This window comes from Lepidothrix coronata, unplaced genomic scaffold (assembly GCF_001604755.1).
Source record: "Lepidothrix coronata isolate B3197 unplaced genomic scaffold, Lepidothrix_coronata-1.0 Scaffold28, whole genome shotgun sequence".
In the NCBI taxonomy this organism is placed as follows: Eukaryota; Metazoa; Chordata; class Aves; order Passeriformes; family Pipridae; genus Lepidothrix; species Lepidothrix coronata.
This window is the reverse complement of record NW_016690208.1, coordinates 5527143-5547686: the sequence shown is the minus strand read 5'-3', so window position 1 is coordinate 5547686 and position 20544 is coordinate 5527143. Positions and strand designations below refer to the sequence as shown.

Genomic DNA, 20544 nt, shown 5'->3' with positions numbered 1-20544 from the left:
TTTCCTGCTTCCAACCATGCCACGCCCGTGTCCCCTGCTCTGTACCTGGGCAGCAAACTCCAGTGGGCACCCTGGCCAGGATTTGTACAGCACAGAACACCGTGGGGGCCAGATCCACACCAGGCCTCCCAGGGTCAGCAAGCGCAGCAGAGCTAAAGCCTGGCAGCTGAAGGTTATCCCCCCATTCCTGCTGCAACACACATTCATGCAATATTGATTTCTTGGGGATAGGAAGAGAGAGCTTTGCAGTAGCTTAATGCGAATATTCTGCTGATCAAAGATGGTGCATTGTAAGCAAGTATTTGGGGAGAAGCGTATTGTCAGAGATCCTCCATAGCATTAGACAAATAATTGCACCTCATGCTGGGAAGCACTAGAGATGAAAGCTCTGATTAGAGGAAGTCCAGTGCCATTGCTGCCTTTCATTTCTAATTAAACTGTTAAATATTATGCAGTTTCCACTTACAAACTATTTTACTAGCACAGTCTTTCCATTTGTGTGGGCTCCATTTCATTTTCCACAAACAGAAACATCAGAGGTCTGCAACAGCCTCATTCTTCCCCGTGAATGAAGCTCCTTATTTAATCAGGGCAAAAAGTATGTAGGTGACTGTGTCTGTGAATCACCGCTCATCATTAAAAACACCCAGTTTTATAAAAACTGGACAGAGCAGTCTGGAACTCATTGTGAGCCCTCTACAGCTTGGCAACTGTTACAGAAATAGCAGGTTTGGATCTCAGTGAATTCAGCACACACCCTGTGTCTTACAAAGATGGGTAAGGCCAATCCTGTACATCTCAAATGCTCCTTATTGATGATACCCACATCCTGAGGTCAGCACAAACAGACTCTCAAGTCCTCAAAAGATGAACATTTTGCTTCTCAACAGCTGAGAGAGGGACCACCAGGTTCCCGATTTCCCAGACCACATGCCCAGTTTTGGCTCTCAAAGGGCTCAGGATGGAGCCACAGGCTGGCACTACCCCCCACTGCTTTGGCAGTGTCAGAGCTGAACTGCATCCAGGATCAGCTCTGTGATGGGAAATGGTCAATGGACTGGGCAGCAGCACACTGCACCCCGTCCCGCCTGTCCCTGCACGAATATTCCACATTTCCCTGGCGTGTGGCCCGGCCACGGTTCATCTCTTACCCAGACAGGTCATTCTCTATCACCATTTTCTGGAGCCCTGCAGAGATGCTGTTGCCAGCGCTGGGCGTGGAGGCGCCGTGGTCGGCGGTGACCGAGACCTGCACGCAGGCCGGGTTGCTGAGCGCCGCGTTCACGTCCCTCAGGATCCGGGGCAGAGGGCCCAGCTTCGTGGCAGTGCCCTGGGCAGAGGAGAGAGCAGAATTACTACCAGCATCTTGTGCTTTTGGCTAGAGAACCGTGGGCTTTGCCAACTGCTGCACAGTCCCTTCAGTGAATCACACAGATAATATTTCCCCCATCATTTCCACCCCCTGCCATCCCCTGGGTACCTGCTCCAGTTGGGAAATGACTTCCCACAGTAGTGAGTGCAACGTGGACAGTTCCCGGCCCAGGTCGATGTAGCCCTCAAAGCCAGCTGTGTTTGAGATGGTTTCAGGATTGGAAATCTCCAGGAGAAACCTCTGCATGTTAGTCCATTCATGTTCCAGGAACTGATTCATAAAGGACATGTATTCCTCTTTGCTGCCAAACCTATCGAGAGAGGAACATGGATTTCAGCTAAATCCTGTAAAAAGAAGGGCAGTCCACAGAAAGGGCAGGTTCATATGCAGGTAAGAACCCTCCTCTGGCATCTGAACCCTTCAGAGCCTTTGGGATCCCTGGGCTGCCAGCAGGCACCCGGCACACCTCACTGATCACAGAAACAAAAGTATCCCCAGCCTGATCCAGCTAAGTCCTCATCAGTGTGGGATCTCCACAGCACAAATGGAGGTGAAAGCTAGAGAAACACAGGAGCTGTTGGTAATGGACCCTCTCTTACTGCTGGGTCAGGGCACAGCCTCCAGAAACAGGACCTGTCACTGGAAATCAAGATGCTGTCACAGCAATCACCCTCAACTGCTGGCGGTAGGAATCCTGCACTCTTCAGCAACACAGGCACAACTGCTCTGGGGCTCACCCTGGAGAGCCACCCCTGCAGCTGGGCCAGCTTGGTCTTCCTGCCACCTCCTTCTGCCCTCCAAGCACTCCACCCTCACTCGTGTGTCTTATTTAGAGCACAACAGGGAGGGCCTCGTGGTTGGGCTGTCCCAGCTGCAGCTGGTGCTGTGCCAGCAGTTCTGTGGGACAGGCCCAGTGCCACCCACAGGACAGCTCAGCTTGATCACTTTGCCTTGACTAATGTCAGCTTAGTTAAAGAGCCTTTCCTTGAGCGCTGGAAATCTGAAAGCCCTTTAGTCAGGGATTGGTCAGGTGTACAGAGAATTCCTGTCACCGAGTGTAACACACTTGTACATCTCCCGCCTGCGTCCCGTGCGCGTCCGGGCCTTCCTGACTGCAGGTGTGAGCACTAAGCCAGTCTCCAGATCTAAGAAGCTTTAGACAGAAACTGTCCATTCATGTTACAGAAAGCTCATCATTTTGTTATCAGAGCTCAGGATAAGGAGCTCAGAGCTGCAGCCAGTGAAAAGATTTTCAGAAATCTCTCGCTTTGTTTCCATCAAACCAATGGGCTTAGTTAAGAATTGATGGTGTCCCTGTTCTCTTCTCAGGCTTTCCCAGTTCAGCCAGCTGCATTTTAATAGCAGGGAAGGTCCCAGAGCTCAAAGGAGGGACAGAGCAGCTCCTGACCTTGTGCACACCACTGCTGCTGGTCGGGTCTGGTCCCACACCCGTGGGACACCACAGGACAATGTCCCCGCTGCCATCCCGCTGCTCATCCCTGTGGTCAAAACAGCCTGTTTTCCTGCTCATAAAACACGTCCTGTTTTGGAAACTTTAATGATCTCCCTGACCCAACAGTCAGTCCCAGAGTGATGTGGGGGGAAAAGCCAACAGGAAGCCCACAGGCCCTTTCCAGAGAGGGAAGGAGCAGCGGGTGTGGGATCCACGTGGCTCTGCCCACACACCCGGAGGTTCCTTCCCCCCTCCCGCTCCCGCAGCCCGGCTTACTTGGCGAAGTTGGCCAGGTTCTGGGTGACCTTGGCGATGAGGGTCAGGGTGCGCGCGGTGCGGTCGTCGGGGTACTCCTGCAGGAGGCTGAAGAGGGACGGGGACATGATGGCCGGGCACAGGAACCGCAGGAACAGGGAGGCACTGATCAGGCGCTCGCTGATGTCGGGGCGGCCCCGGTTGCTGCACTCCTGTCTCCATGAGGCAAAAACTTCTTTGAGCTCCCTTGGGAAGACGCTGAAAGGACAGAAGGGCAGGCAGTGTCTGTCAGGGTTAGAGCGTCAGGAGACTCAAGCCACATGGGAAAGAGCTGCTGTGTAGAGCTGTGAGAGGGGCAGCTTCCATCAGCCCAGTGTCCTGGTTGTGCCGGGCGCCAGGACCTCGGACAACTGGGAAGGCTGGGATATGAAACAAACTGTGCACAGCAGCTTATCAGGACTCAGCTGGCTGTGCCATGAATCTCCAGCAGCTCCAGGGTCTCCAGCACAGCTGGAGCTTGGAGGGAGGGCTCTGCAAATTGTAATACTCCTGTTCAAGCACCTGGATCAAATCCCAGTGTGCTTAGTACAAACACAGAGCCCCACCGGAGTTACTCCAGCCTTGTAGCTGCACAGACCTCAGCCTACCTTTCCCGGATGCCAGAATTCCCCTGGGTCCAGCAGACACTCACTGTAGCAGCCCTTATCGCTGGAGAACTGCTGCCTGTTCCTGCTCGGCCCTCCCCAGCCCCCTGCTCCCACCTTATCCTGTTCCCAGCACGTGTTATTTATTCAGCTGGATACTCCCACCTGGGAGAAGGCTGGCACTGGGTCCCACCGTGGGTCCCTGTGTCCCTGGCACACAGCTCCCACCACCCCAGCCAGGAACCACCATGCTTGTCTCACAGCCCGAGCTGATCACTGACAGCCAGGGGTACCAAAGCAGGGTGAGGGGGGGGTTCAGGCTGCATTTTAGGCCATAAATCCCCTTTACAAACAGCCATTTCCAAGGATGGTGTTTCCCAGTTTTGCTGCAGGGACTATCTGGTAGAAGTGAAGCAAAGCCAGTTGGCCTGTCCCCTCAGTGGGACTGACTGCCCTGGGCTGAACTGTTCACAACCAGGAAGGGGAGAAAACCATGGGAATTGCATGGCCAGAGACACCAACAGCACGAACCAGGTGGGAGGTTCCAAAAGAGAGGAGCCCTCCTACCCATCCTCTGTCCCTGTGGCAGCACTCCCAGGGCTCTGGGCAAATACAGGGGTGCTCCTCCTGCTGCCAGTGCTCCACATCCTCAGGCCTCTGCTTCCCAGGGGTACAGACACTGCTCACCAACACCAACTGCCTGCTCCTTGCCACAGCCACAGAGTTCAGGACCCGTGGGGTTTGGGGTCTGTCAGAGGGGCAGGAGCCCTGCAGCCACCTGGCCATGGCCTCTGGCCCTGCAGCCATTCTTCTAGCCCGCAGGAAGAGCCTTTCTCCAGTTCCTCTTTACCCTTCCAACATGCTGCTGACACTCCATGAAAGTGCCTGGCAAATGCTGCCATCCTGTTCAGCTTCTGCTCCGTGCTGGCTTCTCACTTTCACTCTCATGAGCTTTTACCTCGAGCTTTACAAATAACATTAGCCACCGTCTTTGGCTGGATAGATTCTCCTCTGTCTTTGGCTTGATCCACACAATTGGACAAAGCCCTTTTTCTTCACGGTATTTGCCCAGAAACAGGAGAATCCTTTAAGCAATTTAAGGCTTGAATGATCAGGACAGGTTGTACAGTTACTGGAAAGTAAACCCCTGAAATGCAGCCCCGGCTGCGCGTTCCCCATCAGGGGCTGGAGCCCATGGAAGTTTAATTGTGCCACAGCGGATGGAATTCAGCTCGTCGGCTTTATGTGACAAACGGGCCCGTAATTCATTACCCAACTTCCCAGTAACGAGCTTCCACATGCTGAAATTCTGCTTACACTGAAACTTTCCAGATGTCCAAATTATGTCATAATTATAACAATTTTCGGTTATTGTAAACCCCTTTCCTCCGCCTGCCTCTCTCCGCAGATGCGCACGCACACTCCAGACTCTATTTAAAGCAGGATCGTTGGCTGTCAGGATACCTTGGCCAATCCCAACACTCATCAGCCCAATTAATCCCCAGGAACCGCTGAGCACAAAGCACTGAGGAGGAACCACTCAGAGCAGCAGCTCAGCTGCTCCAGCCTTCCTTGGAAGAATGAACTTCCTGTGCATTCCTGGCTCTCCTTAGGTCACTTTTCAAGACTATTTTTAGAGTGACCTTTTAGTGCCGCTTTGGGTATTTTTAGGAAGACATTAATTCAAACAATTATAATCCACTGGTGACTAGAAGTGGTAAATCCCTCCTGGGAGAGCAGATAAATGCCATTCCTGAGTCAGAGTTGTTAATTGGCCCAGGATAAGGGATAGGATACCTGTAAAGAACCTGCCCTTTGTGTACCCATGGTGGATAACAGCAGCCTGAGGGAACCTCTTGCTCCTTGCTGTCTCCCTGAGCAGGATCAGGAAAAGCAATTCCCTTCCTGGTTTGCAGGAGGGCATACTCAATATCCAGGGAAATTACTTATAATAAGTTTTCTGACCTCAACACAACAGCTGGGATAGGAGAGAAAATGATAAATCCTCATTATGAAGGACTTCCTTCCTTCAATATTATCCCTAGCTGATGCTTTGCAGCAACAGTGTTGCTACTAAATATATTAATAAAAACTAAGCCCAGATTTTAAGCAGGAAGGCTGGAAATCCAGCAGTGGGACAAAAATGCTCCTTCTCTCATGATCAGGATGAGAGGCTCTGGGTATGTTAACATTCCGAAGCATGGAGACAATATTTTTATTTCTCCAAGTAAAGAGAGTCACAGGCCCATCTTTTCTCCCTTTCAGGTCACCTTTGCAGGCAGCAGGTTCACTGGGGCAGGGACTCCTGGCTCCCAGTTCCAGCAGGAACACCATGAGCACAGCCATACACAACAGCCAACTCCACAGCAGGATACAGCTGCCTCACTCCAACAAATCTGGGATATTCAGGCCTGTCCCAACTGGTAGCAAGAACCTTTACCCTGAGAACAAACAACTCGGAAATGCCTCCAGCTGCATACCAGGCCCTGGGCCAAGGAGGCAACGGGCTCCCATCGGGCTCCCATCGCGCCCCGGCAGCCGCCCGGGGCTGGGAGAGACAGGGGTTAACCCAGAGGAATGTGGGATGCTGAGCCAAGCAGCAACCTGGGAGAACAGCAGCATCCTCCCAGCTCCAGCACTGCAACCAGGGAACATCTGCCCAAACAAAAGCTGCCTGTGCTGGGTCCCTGCCTGCTGCAGGATTTCAGAGCTTCACCGGATGCTCGGGGAGGTGCACCCAGACTGATTCATTCCCTGTGTGGGAGACCCAGGACATGCATTTTTGCCCTTTACTCCAGAATTTCATACACATTTGGCATCAAGTACCTCTCTGAATGGGTCACATTGGCAAAGGCATTTTGTGTTCCTTGACTGCAGTGCCCTGTCCCTGTGCCCCAGTGACCCTCCAGCACCTCTGAAAACAAGGGTGACGGAGAATCCATGAGGCTGTTGCACCCCTAGAACTGACACCCCAAACTCTGGCAGAGCAGCAGCTGCTGTCTCACCTACTCCTGGACCACCAGGACATGGGCAGGGCCCCACAGCTCCCCGTCCAAAGCTCCCTGACAAGCTGCTATGGGACAGGTCCCACCACCTGCAGACAGACTCCTGCCACCCTGCCCTGCTCCGCGCGAGCCGAGGGAGCGACACTCCCGGGACACCCACCAGTAGGAGTTGATGATCTTGCAGAAGGCCAGCTCACAGCACATCTTCAGGTTGCCCTGGTGTTCAGGAAGGTCTGCAGACGAACACTTGCTGGGATCCACCTCACAATTTTCATCTGATTCGTACAACGCCTTGATAAATTCCCCTGGAAAACAGAGAGAGTTGGTGATGGGTTTGGAGACACAAGAGGAACCTTCAAACAACTCTGTTCCTAAGCCCCAGTGCCCCAGCAGCTCCCTGGCACCCCATCACACTGGAAGAGGAGATGGATATGGGAGCAGGTGGTGACCCCAGAGCCCCAGTCAGCTCTCCAGCTCTCCAGGAGGGCCCAGGAGAGCCTGGCAGTGCCTTGGGAGCTCATAACCAGCACAGCACACCCTGCACCCGGGTCCTGAGGAGCACATTCCATCCCTCTTCCCCAGCTGGCAGCTCTGCCCCCGTGGCTGGGGGATATTGCATCAGGACTCTGCTGCCAAGCACCCGCTTCCACAGCCCGACCCCCCACGCTCCAGTTCCAGAGGCGCTCCCTCGGGCTAATCCAGCAGGAAGGATGCTCGCAAGCTCTCTAATTATTGGTAGCACGGCCTGCTACTGCAGACTGTGCCCTGGCACTGACAAGCCACTGTGATTCACAGGAGAAACAGGTAATTAAAGGAAAGAAACAATTTACTTGGTTTATTTTGAGCTGAACATCACACAAAATTAAATGAAAATATTTCTCTGAGATCCCCTGTGCTCCTGGTTTGCTGCCTGGCTGTTCCTCACCCTTGCAGAGGCTCACACTGTGGCTGCTGTGCCAGCTCCTGCTCTCGGGCCACCCTTCACCCTGGGGTACCTGGGCACAGCCCCCACACCCAGCTGAGGGGGTGTCCCACCTCAAGAGAGGGGCTCAGTCCTCCATCCCAGCAGTGACTGGGGGCACCAGGGGATGGGACAACAGGGATGAAAAGGCACCCTTGTTTAGCTTGGGTGATGTTCTGGCAGAAAGGTTTGCTTTGGTTTTCTTCTCATTCCAGGTGGTTTGCTCCTAATTCCTGTCTGCCTTGGATTTTCCCATCCTGTTTTCTCCCCACTCAGTAGTCTGCATTCCTTCCCTATTGCCAAAACAGATTTTAATTATATACTGGAGAGTATCTCCAATGTATTTTCAGCTCTGCCAGGGAGCTCTGGAGCCACTCTGCTCACCTGCAGGTGATGCCTGCTGTTCTTACCTGGCCCCATTACCTGCTCCATGGCTCCAAGACAGTGCCACGCTGCCCTGGGGCACCTTGTGACACGCAGGGGAACCATCTCACTGATAAAGGTCACTCACAACCAGCACCCCAACAGTGAACAAGAACCCCAGGCTCTCCTCCTGCACAAGATGAGCCTGGCAGCACTGAGCCCCAAAAAGGGAATATTTCAAAATTCTCTGATTTCATTAATATTCCAGCTTTTGAGAAATTATATGAGATAATCTACTTACAGTCTTGCCTTCAACCAGAAGGCATTACAAGGCAGACATAAATAATATTCTTTTTGCTATTCTTGTGGGCTCTCTGTTGCTTTGCCTGAATTTGATCAATTATTTCCCTTTCCTCAATGCTGTCATTATTATTATTCTCTTAATAAAGTATTTATGCTCCTTTTCTCCTTGCTAAAATAACACAAATCCACTAGCAGGAACCCAACACACTGAAAAATTAACACCTCAATAGAAACCCTGCTCATCCCACTCTGGGATGTGGATCCAACGGAGCTGCCTCTGGCTGAGCTCATTCCAAGGCAGCCTCTCCCCATCCTCGTGCTGTGCTGCCTGCACGCAGCAATTCCTTCCTGACCTGCCCAGAAGCAGAAGCTTCTAATTATTTTCATTTGCATCAAGAGAAATATTTTTGGAGCCATAAACAGAGCCAGCACTTAAAAAAAACCCAACAAAACCACCAGGAGGGTTCCCAGTGCTGGGTGATCCGGGAGGCAGCTCATCACTGACTTGGGAGATCTCTTCTGACTCGGGAGCGCTGCAGGAGCGTCTCTGGTGGGGGTGTAAGGGGGGAAGGATTCAATCAGCCCGTGACAGGGCCAGTGCTGAGACAGAAGACCTGGCAGGCAGCATAATGCCTTCAAACATCCATTTGTTATCTCCTCTGAGAGCAGAGGAAAGCGCCAGCTCAGCGGTCACCTTCCCCTGGGAGCAGAGAGCTCCTCACAGCCATGTCCACTCTCAGACCTGCTGCCAGGGAGACCCTCCAGCAGGTAAGTGCTGGTGCCTCTGATGGCCATCAAGGTTCAGGTGAAGGTCCCCACCCTGCAGCTTGGAGAACCTCTCTGGGCAAGACCTGCCAATGCTCTGTACGTACCTAAGGCATCTTGCAAGTATTTCTGCCCCACCAGCTTCAGGTATTCTTCGATTGCTTTGGTGGCCAGTGTGTTCTCCCTGAAAATGAGATGCTCATTCTCACCACAGCGATCAACTTCAGACATCATCAGGTCAGTCAAGAAATCCTGGAAAGCAAAGCCCATGGTGGGTCACACACAGACACGTGCTGGTCCCGCAGAGCAGCCACCGCCCCGGCCCCGGGGGAGGTCCCACCTTTGTGAGACACCCGAGGGCGTGGAGGTGCTGCGAGTGATCCTGTGTGTGCACCTGCCTTGCTACCTGCCCAACTCCCTCACAGGGACAAGAGGAGAAATAAATCTCTGGAGAGCCCCAACTTGTGCCCCCCAGCGACTCATCCCAGACCTGCGCTGCATTTGCCCCTCCAGCAGTGGCTGGGCTCGCAGCAGCCCCACATTTTGTGGGTGAAACCTCCGATGTCACGAGCTGTGCCCACAACTAATGGCTGAGAATCAAGCCTGGATATGCACTGAGATGCTCCAATGTCCTGTTTTCCCAGTATTCCTGGAGATAAACAGCACTGCAACAGAGCCCATTTTGGGCACATTTTCAGTCCGACGTGCACACAACCAAAGCCACGGGCTGTGATAATCCTGTGCTGCACAGCAGTGGAAGGGGCGAGCAGGAGCAGCCCCTGACAGCTGCCCCTGCATCAGTCTGGGCTCTTGAACTGCAAATTCTAGAGGAAAACCAGAATTTCAGAGAGAGCTCCAAATCTGCTTCAGTCCCAGAGTTCACTGAGCAGAGGGTCAGCAGCTCCTGCAGCCACGGCTAATGCAGGAGGAATGCCAGGCAGCTCCTAATGCTGATACATTTCTCTGCACTGCTCACGGGCAGAGCAGCTCTGCCCATGCCTGGCTCCTCCTCCTGCACCAGGTGCTGAGTGTCACCACTCACCTGGATGACAATGGAAAGAGGGGCTGGCACTGTGCAAATCACCCTCTGACAGCTTCCCCACGCAGGAGACAGAGAAATGTTGACATACACATTCACTTCCACAACCAAGGGCACCTTCTCAAACTCCCTTTTACTAAAACAAAATAATCTGCTCAGTAACGACCTTCCACTAAGAAATTCTCCTTCATTCCTCACAGCAGTACCAGTGGTAGCCCTGGTTGCTGGCAGGGGCAGGAGGAGTACCCCAGGCTGCCATGCAGTGTCCCAGGTCCTGTCCCTGCCATTCCCAGGCACAGCACAACTCCCAGAGCACCCAACAAACCCACTGCTCCCACATTCCCACAACACTGTGACTGGGACCAACGTGCTGCCTTGACCTTCCTCCAAAAACCTCCAAAAAAGCCAAAGAAGGAGCTTTGGGCTAAATAAATGAAAAGTCACTTCCATTATTTCTCCAGTCAGAAGATGCCCTTCCTCAGATCCCGCTATGTCTGCAATGCTCCGGCAGCTGCAGAGGCAAAAATCCCTCCTGGAAGCAAAGCACAGCCTCCCCCTGCTATTTTCTCTCATTTTGCCCCTTTTATCAGCCAAGCTGGAATGAAACTTTAAACCCTGCTCAAATCCCGTTAGCTGCTATCTGGGTAACTCTATCACCTTTATCTTCCCGGGGCTCTCCCAGGGTACGTTTCAATTCCAAGCCACCGCTCAGGCTGACACAAGGTGCTGATTCTTAATTAGCAGCCACTGACCTTGGCTTTGCTTGATTCTCTTTCCTGTCACTTTCCCAACATACTAATTACCTCAGGAACACCGAGTTTTACAGGTCTCTCAGCCAAGTGTTTGCTTTTCCCCCTCTTGTTGGCTGAGGACTGGCTGCCCGAGTCCTGGAAACCCAGGGGCCAAGTGGTAGCCAGAGAAGATGTGAATTTGGACGATTTTAGCTGATCTGGAGAATTCACCAGAATTTAAACGAGGCAAAATTCCACGGCGGGACTCAACACAAAGCCAGAAATATCCCCTGGAAATCTCTGCTGCTGCTGTCATTCCCTATGGAGCACCTGCAGCTCAACAGCTGGGAAAGGGAACCTTTGTCTCCAAAGTGGAAAGGAAAGCTGCTGAAATCCCAGAGAGCTCCATTAGGGCACAGCACCCAAAGCTGGGCTTAACATGGCAGAACCTGGCCTTGTAACTGTGCAAGGGAAGAGGGCAGAGCCAGGACACCCAGCAGCATCCCACAGGATTCTCCCTGTCCCTGAAGGCCCAGCCTCCCTGGGCTGCAGGAGCCATCCTGCCAGGCTGTAGGACCTGCCCCTGGGATGTACCCGGGGTCTCAATCCCCCCAGCCAGTGTCCTTGGGTGAGCTCCTCCACAGGGACTGCTCTCGGCAGCCGTGGGAAAGGCGCCTCGTCCACGGGTCAGTTCCCATGACATCCTGTCACTTCTGTCCCAGGGCCAAGGTCCAGACCTCATCCTCCAGTCCTGCCCTCCACACAAAAAAGCCACATCGGCTCTGGATCACACTTCTGGTATCTCTGCCTTAAGTACTCCAGCAGCCAGCACTCAGAAGACACAAATGGAATGCAAATACTTGTGGAATCCCTCCGGGGGCCTCACTCACCCACATACAAGGTCCTGAATAAAATGCAATAACTAAAGCCAATAAAACTCCCTGTTTCTGAGCAGCAGAGATCAGCAGGGGGTTGTTTTCAGTTAGGGCCCCTGGCAATGGAAGAAAATAAGATGCTTTATTTCATTACATCGGAGTCGAGAGGGGAAGGAAAAGGTCTACAGTCAAAATTAAGGGCTGTGCCAGTGTTCTTCAGGCCTGTTTCCATGTTTATTTTGAGGCTTTTTGCTTCAGACTGGACAGAGCTGAACCTGTGCGACCCCAGTCGCTGCACATATGCTGATAAAGAAGAGAATTCATAAATAAGTAAATTCAGAGCAGACAGCACAAGGCTGTGCTGGTCTCCAGTGCTTTGCACACAAACCAAGCATGAGCCCACGGCAGCGTGTGCTATTCCAAGGCAGCTCCTCCACAGCTCCAGACATGTGGGCAGGAGCCTGGCAGCCTGATCCCACAGCTTGCCAGTGCCAAGTGAGCCCACCCTACCACTGAGGGGTCTGTCTACACCAAATATCCCCATCCCAGGGGGTTCCAAGTGCCAGTCCCTGCACCCAGGGATGTCACTGGCAACTCCTGCCCCTCCAGCTCCTGAGCCTGGGAGGCAGAAGGATGAAGGCAGCTGGGTGCCTGGCAGGGCTGTGGTGGGAACAGGAGAGCTTTCCAGGGAGCCAACAAGTCCTGCAGGATATATCCTGTTCAAAACCAGGAGGGATTCTGCACCTCTCCCCCCTGGGGCAGGTCCTCCTGGCCATCTGGAGCCCGTGGGGTGTCAGGGAGCTGAGGAGACCCTGCACACCCCGTGGGGGTCACACACCCTCCGGGCCAGGGCCGATCGTTCCCATATCGTAACTGACTGGTGGGCAGATTGACTTTGAAATAATAAGGTTCTCCAAATCACAAGCCTGATTAATAGGATTGACTTAACCTTAAGAGGATTGAATTGATAAAGGTAATAAGATTACTGCTTATTTCAAAGACTAGCTCAGAGTCCAGCTGGGCCTTTATGCAAAGGTGAAAAACACCAGGGGTCGGTAGGGCTGCAGGTTACAGGTGGAGGAGTGCTGGGACACACCTACAGGGGAGGGAAACATGGCACTCAGTGGTGCTGAGCTGTGCAAGGAGAGCAGCAGAGGGGCAGTGACTGGGTCCTGGACAGACACGTGAAACCGAGGACCCCAGCCCCAGTCCTAGACTGTTCCACCACACAGCTCCTCTGAGAATCTGCTCCAGACACTTCTCTGCCAGGAAATGTAGTGCTGTGCCCTCCTTCAAGCCCTGGAGCTCATCCTCAGTGCTTCTGGCATATTCTAATTCTCCTTGGGAAAAGGCAGTGAAGTGACAATGTGAGGGTTAACACACAGGAATCTGTCCATCACCTTGCTCAGGGAAATGAGAAAACCTCAGGGATACAACACCAATACACTGAGTGACCACTCCCTGTGAGGGCAGAGGGGCCGGATCCCACACAGGAGGCTTGGGAAGTGCCCATCACCCTGAGAGCCAGATCCCTACACTGATCCCTACACCCACTGGTGTTCCCAGTCCTGCCAACCACCCTGACTGCTCTGCTTGGGGACGGGGAAAAACAGTAGGGATGCTCATAAAACTGATTAAAGGACTGATTAGCTCCACTATGGCTGCTATAAAATATTATCAGAGAGATAAACTCTTTGTGGGGGAAATGATAGGGCTGCTGCTGGTCTGTTTGTGGCTGAATGTGCGCAGCATCCTCACTTTCCTGTGTCCTCAGCCTTTCCAGGATGGAGAAGGGAGCAGTGCTCCCTGCAGGGACCAACTGAGCCCTGGTGCCACCAGCCTCCAAGCCCAGTTGTGCCACATCTCCCTGTCCCTGCCTGAGCTGAGCAGTCACTTTTTGGGAGGTCCCAGAGCCCTGATCCAACCCTGGCTCTGCTGCTGGAATGTGGGGTTCCAGCAGACTCACATGGGGAGAGCAGCTACATCTGCTCTGCGGAGGCAAATCCTCACAGCACAAACAAACAGGGACACATGTTTATCCTTCACTCCATTCCCAACACCATAAATATTTATTTCCAGTGAGCAGCCGGTTTGTTAGAGCTTTATCTAATGCTGGGTTTGATCGACCAACTCTTCGCACAAGAGAGGTTTTTTTACATATTTACAGCCATGAATTGAGCCCCAGAAGCTCTAAGACAGCCCTGAAACAAATCTAAGCGTGGTGAACATTCTGGAAGCATCAGAAATCCATTGGGAAGGACGCAGCTTGTCTACCCACAACCACATCACAGGGCCCACATGGAGCCCTGCTAACAGCAGGGGTGAGCACTCCCAGTCACACCAACCACGGCAGCAGAAAGACTTTATGACTTTGTGTCTTTTGTCTGTGGGTTGTAAAACACATGAAAATAGCTAGGCATCTTCACCCCCTTGCAGGGAGCACCTCACCAGCCCTCTCACTGGGAAGGGGGAAGCAGGTAACAAGTGAAGGACAGAGCTGAGAGCCCACATCTGTGTTTTAGCCAACAAACAACATCCTCCTTCCAGCCTCTCCTTGCCACAAAGCCAGGGAACACCCGTGTGTGCCGGGAGCTGATCGAGTGCTGGGTGTCTGTCAGATTTTCCAGTGGGCTGGGGCAGCTCCCTCCCTGCCTGCCTGCCTGCCTGCACTCAGAGCCTTATCAAAACCCTCTTCCCCTCCTCTCCACCCACTGCCTTGGCAGATGCTCAGGGGTTCCAGGCATGCCCTGTTTCACACCAACCCTCGTGCAGTGCTGTAGGGACGAAGCTCTTCCCTCCCCCAAAAAGAGATCAAAGGAAGCAGGGCCTTTGACTCCAGAGAGGACTCTGCTTTCATGCTCCACCTTCAACAGCTACACAGCCCAGGAAGAAGCAGCTATTTAGGGAGAAAATTCACCTACAGCTCTTGTCCCCTTTCCACCTGCAGTCCCAGGTGTCCCCCCAGCAGGAGGGACTTGGGCAGTGCCTTGGGGTTTCTGCAGCTTCAGATAACAAGGAACAGCTCAACATGGCAGAGTGGGGTGTCTGCAGGCAAGGATGGCCCTGCATCCACCCAGGGGGCTGCACAGGGACACTGGTGGCTGTGGGTGGCACGTGGCCCCAGCACATCGCACCTCTGCTGCACGGCAGGGACCCGATCCCTCATTAAGGGATTACAACGACTTTACAGCAAATCGCTGCAGGGAGACAGGGCCCGAAACAGCCCAACACCAATTAGCTGCTAACGAGTCTTCCTGATAATCTAGCGGACATTTGTTCCTCAGTCCAACTGTAATTGCTGCTTTAGGGTCATCTACAGCAGCCAAGAGCCACAAAAACCCCTTTATCAGCAAAACACATCAGTGGTTGCCGATTGCCAGGTCTGCAGGGCAGGGGGAGCTCTGAGGGGCTCACTGGGAAGGCTCCTGGTGAGGCAGAAGGATGAGAAACCCACCTCCAGCCCAGACAAGCTTTGGAGGGTCATGGGAGGATAGAGGCCTAGAGAAGGGGGGGGTCACTGCTCTGCTGGCCCTGCACACAGAGCCTGGGATCAGGTGCTCCCACTGCTGGGCTGGAGCTCTCCTGAGGGGCAAGGAGGTGCATCCATATTCCCCAAGCAGAGGTGAGGGGTGCTTTCCTTTCTCATTCATTATTTTGTTACCTTACTGCTGCTTTTCCCTCTCTCTGCCTGTCCAGCTCAGGATGCACCACCTGGTTCCCATGCTCCAATAACTCCTGTTGCTCTGACAGCTCCCCAAACCCTGTGCTAATGCTGATGGCAGATGACAGGCAGGGAAAGCAGGAGCTCCATTTTAGGGGGAAAGTCATCAAGTCTGTTTACTGTTTGCTGTGTCCCCTGTGTAGAGCCTCTGGGATCTCAAGCACTGATGCAGACACATGTCTGGAAACACACTTGCTCTCTCTGGAGCCTCTCCAGTTCTGAGAAGAGGAAAAAGGCTGGAGCAGTGACAATTGCTCTCAGCCGTGCCCACACACGATCCACAGTGACTGAGATGGGGGTGACACTTGAAGACTGTTTCACCACAGACAGGTCTTTCATGACAGTGCTATTCCCACAAAGCCCTGGCACTAGAGCTGCTGCAGCCACAGCAAGGGGCAGCAGAGCCCCTGGTACTGGCAGAAGGCTGTGCCCAGAAACCACGCGCTGACGGCGCCAGAGCCCCGGCACAAGGAGTGAGGAGGGACATCAATGACATCTCCTTGTGTCACCACAGCGTTATTCCACACGCCACGAATCACAGGCCTCTGAGGGGACCAGGACCACGGTCCTCCCCTGCACTCCCGAGGTCCAACACTGCTGCCTGGGATCACGAGGGCTTTAATGGAGCTATTTTCTCTGCTGCTGCAACAGCAGGGCCCCGGCCCCGCAATCCTCTCAGTGAGCTTTGCCTGCCTTGAACTAGATCAGGAGGCCAAGCCACTTCTCTGTCCGACAGATGGTAACTCAACCTAATCCACGAGCCCGGCCACGGTCCCCGGCAGCAGCGGCAGCTGCTGAGGAAGCAGAGCCTTGTGATTCCCCCTCAGGTGAGGAGCTCATGTCTCCTCAGCACTGCAAGAGCTTTGGACATCTTGCTCTTCCCCAGCTCTACCCTGCAGAGTTCACAGAGATGGTAACAGAAAAATGTTGATGCTTTAACTTCTGCAGCCCCAGCACGGGCACTGCCTGCCATGGCTGTGCCAGGCCACCCGGGGATGGGGATGCTCTGCAGCAGGTGGGTCACTCCATGCCCCGTGTGCTCAGCAGGGAAGGGGGTCCCAGCTCTGCTCACCCTGCCTGCACCCTCACAGATCACAACCAGGAGCAAACCCCACTCTGCCTCCTCCTGGCCTGCTTCTTCCCCAGACCTGCTGGAGGATTCCCAACCAGGCAGGAGGCTCAAAGTGGTCCACGAAGGCTCCACTTCCACCAGGAGCAAGTTGGTGGCATCAAACCACAATGATCATTGCCCTGGGAGCACCCCTGGGCTTTCCCACACTGCTGCCACCCTTCCAAGAGCAGCAGGACAGACCCTGAAGGCCAAGAGCTGATCCAGAGACATGTGTGCCCACACAATTTGCCCAGGAATTCTCAGGAGGCTGCTCATTCCCATTCAGCTCCTGCTGTGTTCCCCAGGAACACCCTGATACCCAGCACACACAAGCTGCTCAGCTTGGGCCAGCACTGCTTACATTCCATCCCTGAAATCTGCCTCCTTGCTTACTTTCACATCTGTGCCTGTTTATCCAGTAAGAGTCTGGCCCCTGAGCCTCCAGAAGGAGAGCAAAGTGACTCACTTGGTATCTCGTGCTCCCACCGACCCCTTTGCTAATTAAGCAATTTGCGCTGCGCGTGCTACCAACTTGTTTGTAATTAGAATTAAAACAGAGCGTAGTAACGATGCCCAGTCGGGCCTGAAGCCCAGCTGACGTGGACATCCCCCAACCCCAACACAGCAGTCTGCTCCCCGTGGTCCCTGGTGGGAGGGGACGGGGGGTGGAGGGTCCTACCTTGGCCTTGCCGGTGCTCTGCAGGATGTGCACCAGCGCCGACGCCATCTCCTCCTTGTTCTTCACGCTCAGCGAGGGCTCCAGCACCGAGCACAGCACCATGTAATTGTTGGTGATGTACTCGGCGAACTCTTTGTACATCTCCATGGGAAGGATGCTCATGCTCTGGTAGCGGGATTTGATGCGGATCATGGGCCCCGGGGACTTGCCCTTCCCGGGGTTGGGGCTCACCACCGGGTACCATTTCTCGACGAACTGCCGGCCCGTGACGGAGCTGACGGGGATGTTCACCTGCCCAATGAAGTTGGTCTTGTCCTTCTTCTTCTTCTTGTCAGTCTCTTTGTATAAGTGCACCGTAATGTTTTTGAGCGACGGGAGGTTATTAAATTCAAAGTGCTCCCCCCAAAAGACATTATCAGTTTTCAATTTACAGGTAGTTCGTGCATAAAGAACGTCATCCAGGCATAATTCACACAAGTACTTTTTCTTAGCTGGCAGGTCCTTGGCTTCAATAATCCATAACTTTAACATATTCTCTACCCTTCTGCTGTTGTCCTGAAAAAAGCAAAAAAAAAAGCAAAAAAAAAAAGGTCAATTAAAAAAAACAACCACAAAGCCAAGCACAACAAAACTGGAGATATGAGTTAATTATTTCGGATGTGCTAAATGAGCGGAGGCTTAATTACATTTTATTTTAAGGAAATACTGGCTCTCAGGAATTTGCATAATAACACTACTTATGTTAATTTTCCAAAATATCACCGTGCTCTCCATGTCTGTTGGTGCCAATTAATATAAGGAAGAAGGAAGATAAAACCCCTCCAAATCATGTATGTACTGTTTCCCATTCCCTGCCAAGAGGGTCTCCAAAGAAATGGAAAGAACCTCACTGATCATGACTGGCTTTTGCAAAGCAGAAGCTTTCACAGGTATCTCACAGCTCTGGAGTTCATTTGCTTTTAACAGAGCAACATAAAGGGACCTCAGTGCACACCCAGGGATGGCCTCATCCACATGGGAATGCCACCACTGCTGGTGGGGAAGAAACCATGTTTTAGGGCAGAAGTCCAGAGCACCCAAGTAAAACATTAAGAAGAATTATGGGAAGGAGAGTGAGTCCCAGGGGAGAATCATGACAATTCAGAAACAGAAATTTGCCTTGGATATCTTTTAAACAATAACAGAGCCAAGAATACCGGGGATCTTTCAGAGCTCCCTCGTGACGCTGATCTCATCCTGCAAGAACATCCAGGGGTATTTTTTGCAGGAGTGACTTGAAAGATAAAGCACTGGCGGCTGAACTGCTGCTGGGATTCTGCAAAACCTGTTTTGTTTGGAAACCCCTCACTGAAACAGCAGCCACAGCTTACTCTGCTCAGCCCAGGAGTCTGGGCAGGAACACTCCTGCTGGAAGTCCACAATGGAGTACTGTAGGTTCAGGAAGTACACACAGGAACTGCACAAGAACACTGAATTCCTGACAGAAATTTCAAGTCAGATACTGAGTTTATTGTGTATGAACTCAAACAAAGATGGAAAGAGAGCCATCAGTTACTGAATGCTTTGAGATGAGGGCACACTTCCAAATGGACTTCCACTCAACACTGCACCTCAAAGCCAGCAACATGCACAGCCTCAACTCACATTCCCAGGACTTCTCTCACGCTGAGCATGACCACACAAACCTCACACAGCTCTCTCAGGTCAGTGCTGCCAGGGCTGCTGCCCTCGGAAAGCACTGGAGCCACTGAACTCCACATCCAGGAACACGCTGCCAGAGGCAGAGGTTCACCTCTCCCCTTCCATTGCTCCAGCTCTGACATTGAAGCAAACCTTTTATCCTGACATTTGGCACTGTGCTGGGAACAACAAACTCCAAGACTGAGGGCTCCTTTAGAACCCACCAGGCCTGGACTGAACTTGTGTGGAATGAGTTCTCAGACCACGTCACTTGTGTCTTCTCTGCCCAGCAGAAAAAGACATGGTTGAGCTCATCAGCTGTGGAATCCTGCACTTCTCCTGACCAATCTTTGCAGCCAACTCCAGTGCAGAGAGGGGGGAGCAGCTGTACATTTTGTTTGAGGATGTACTTAGTCTTGGTGGGCCATAAAAGCTCATGTTGAGTGTCCCTGTGTTGTAGCCAAGAGAAGGATTTGTTCCTGTAAAACTCAGAGTAGATGACTTTGCAGCTTAACTGGCTGGAGAAGGGAAAGCCACATTCTACCACTGCCTCCAAAACTCACTGTAATGGGCATTTGAGTTCCTCCCTCACTGAAGTAGACACTGTGTCAGGAACTGACTTGTGAACTCTTTAGACTACTCAGTCTTCTAACTTTGCTGGCAGCTACCTGACATCTGTCCCAGAGCTTCTGAGAGGTGAGAGTTCTATGCAAGTGGCAAGTACCATCCAATAACAGAGCAACACTGAAGATTCTTCAGGTCTGATCAATTCTTAGCAACAGCTGAAGCAGCATGTGCTGAGAAAAGAGGGGAAGGAATAATTGGCACTTGCCTGTAAATATAATTGTGGGAGAAAGCAATATGGAAAAAGGCTGACCCAGAGTTACACTTACTCACTGCAATGACAATACATCCCCTGCTGCTCCCATGCATTGGGCTATAAAATGTAATAACGAGGAACTGAACTAGAACAGAGGCAATTCCTCACAGCCACTACCTTATTTGGGTGCACGGCACGCCGCAGGTTTTCCATCCATTTATCTCGCTCTGCTGCAGAACGACACGAGAAGCACTTACTTCCTGATGAAGTCGTCACCTACAGGGAAAGGAACAGGATTATGTCTTGACCAGCACACTGCAGACCATGATTTGGGGGGAGAGAGGGACTTAGGGAAGATGCCAGTGGATTTTACTTTTTTTTTTTTAAGTAAACAGCTTTACCCGAGCATGAAGTAACAGCCCCTAAGGCTGGCAGAAAAACAGGACAGCTCTGTATGTTACAAAAATAATCATGGAAGCAAATTCCAATTACTTCTCCTCTTCCACACCAGAAAACACTAGATAATGGGCCTCATGCATGTGATGCTTTAAACCACCAAGTTCCACAACTGAGGGAGTGCAAATCTTTAGATGAACTAAAGATAAATTGGAACACCGAGTGGATACCTGGCATTCCTCCAGGCCCAGCCCAAAGCCTGTGACAGTAACAACCCATTACTTGTTTCCAGCAGAACATGAGACCCGGAAAGGCTCTTTTCTCACCTTCTCCCTTGGTGTCCTGGTGCTTCTGGAGCCCGTGCTGTGAAG

The 20544-nt window shown here is 52.5% G+C and overlaps 1 protein-coding gene across 10 annotated transcripts in view; it reads right to left on the bottom strand.

Moving 5' to 3' along the window:
* The window catches only part of DAB2IP (DAB2 interacting protein), a 196069-nt gene that overhangs the window by 14156 nt on the left and 161369 nt on the right, over positions 1 to 20544 (bottom strand). For all 10 annotated transcript variants that reach the window (XM_017810161.1, XM_017810158.1, XM_017810155.1 and 7 more), the window contains 7 exons: positions 19955 to 20053; positions 17278 to 17832; positions 9229 to 9373; positions 6890 to 7034; positions 3102 to 3338; positions 1481 to 1682; positions 1152 to 1330 (listed from right to left, as the gene is read on the bottom strand). In XM_017810161.1, the coding sequence (XP_017665650.1) occupies positions 1152 to 1330; positions 1481 to 1682; positions 3102 to 3338; positions 6890 to 7034; positions 9229 to 9373; positions 17278 to 17832; positions 19955 to 20053 (1562 nt within the window). The remainder of the gene's footprint in view (positions 1 to 1151; positions 1331 to 1480; positions 1683 to 3101; positions 3339 to 6889; positions 7035 to 9228; positions 9374 to 17277; positions 17833 to 19954; positions 20054 to 20544) is intronic.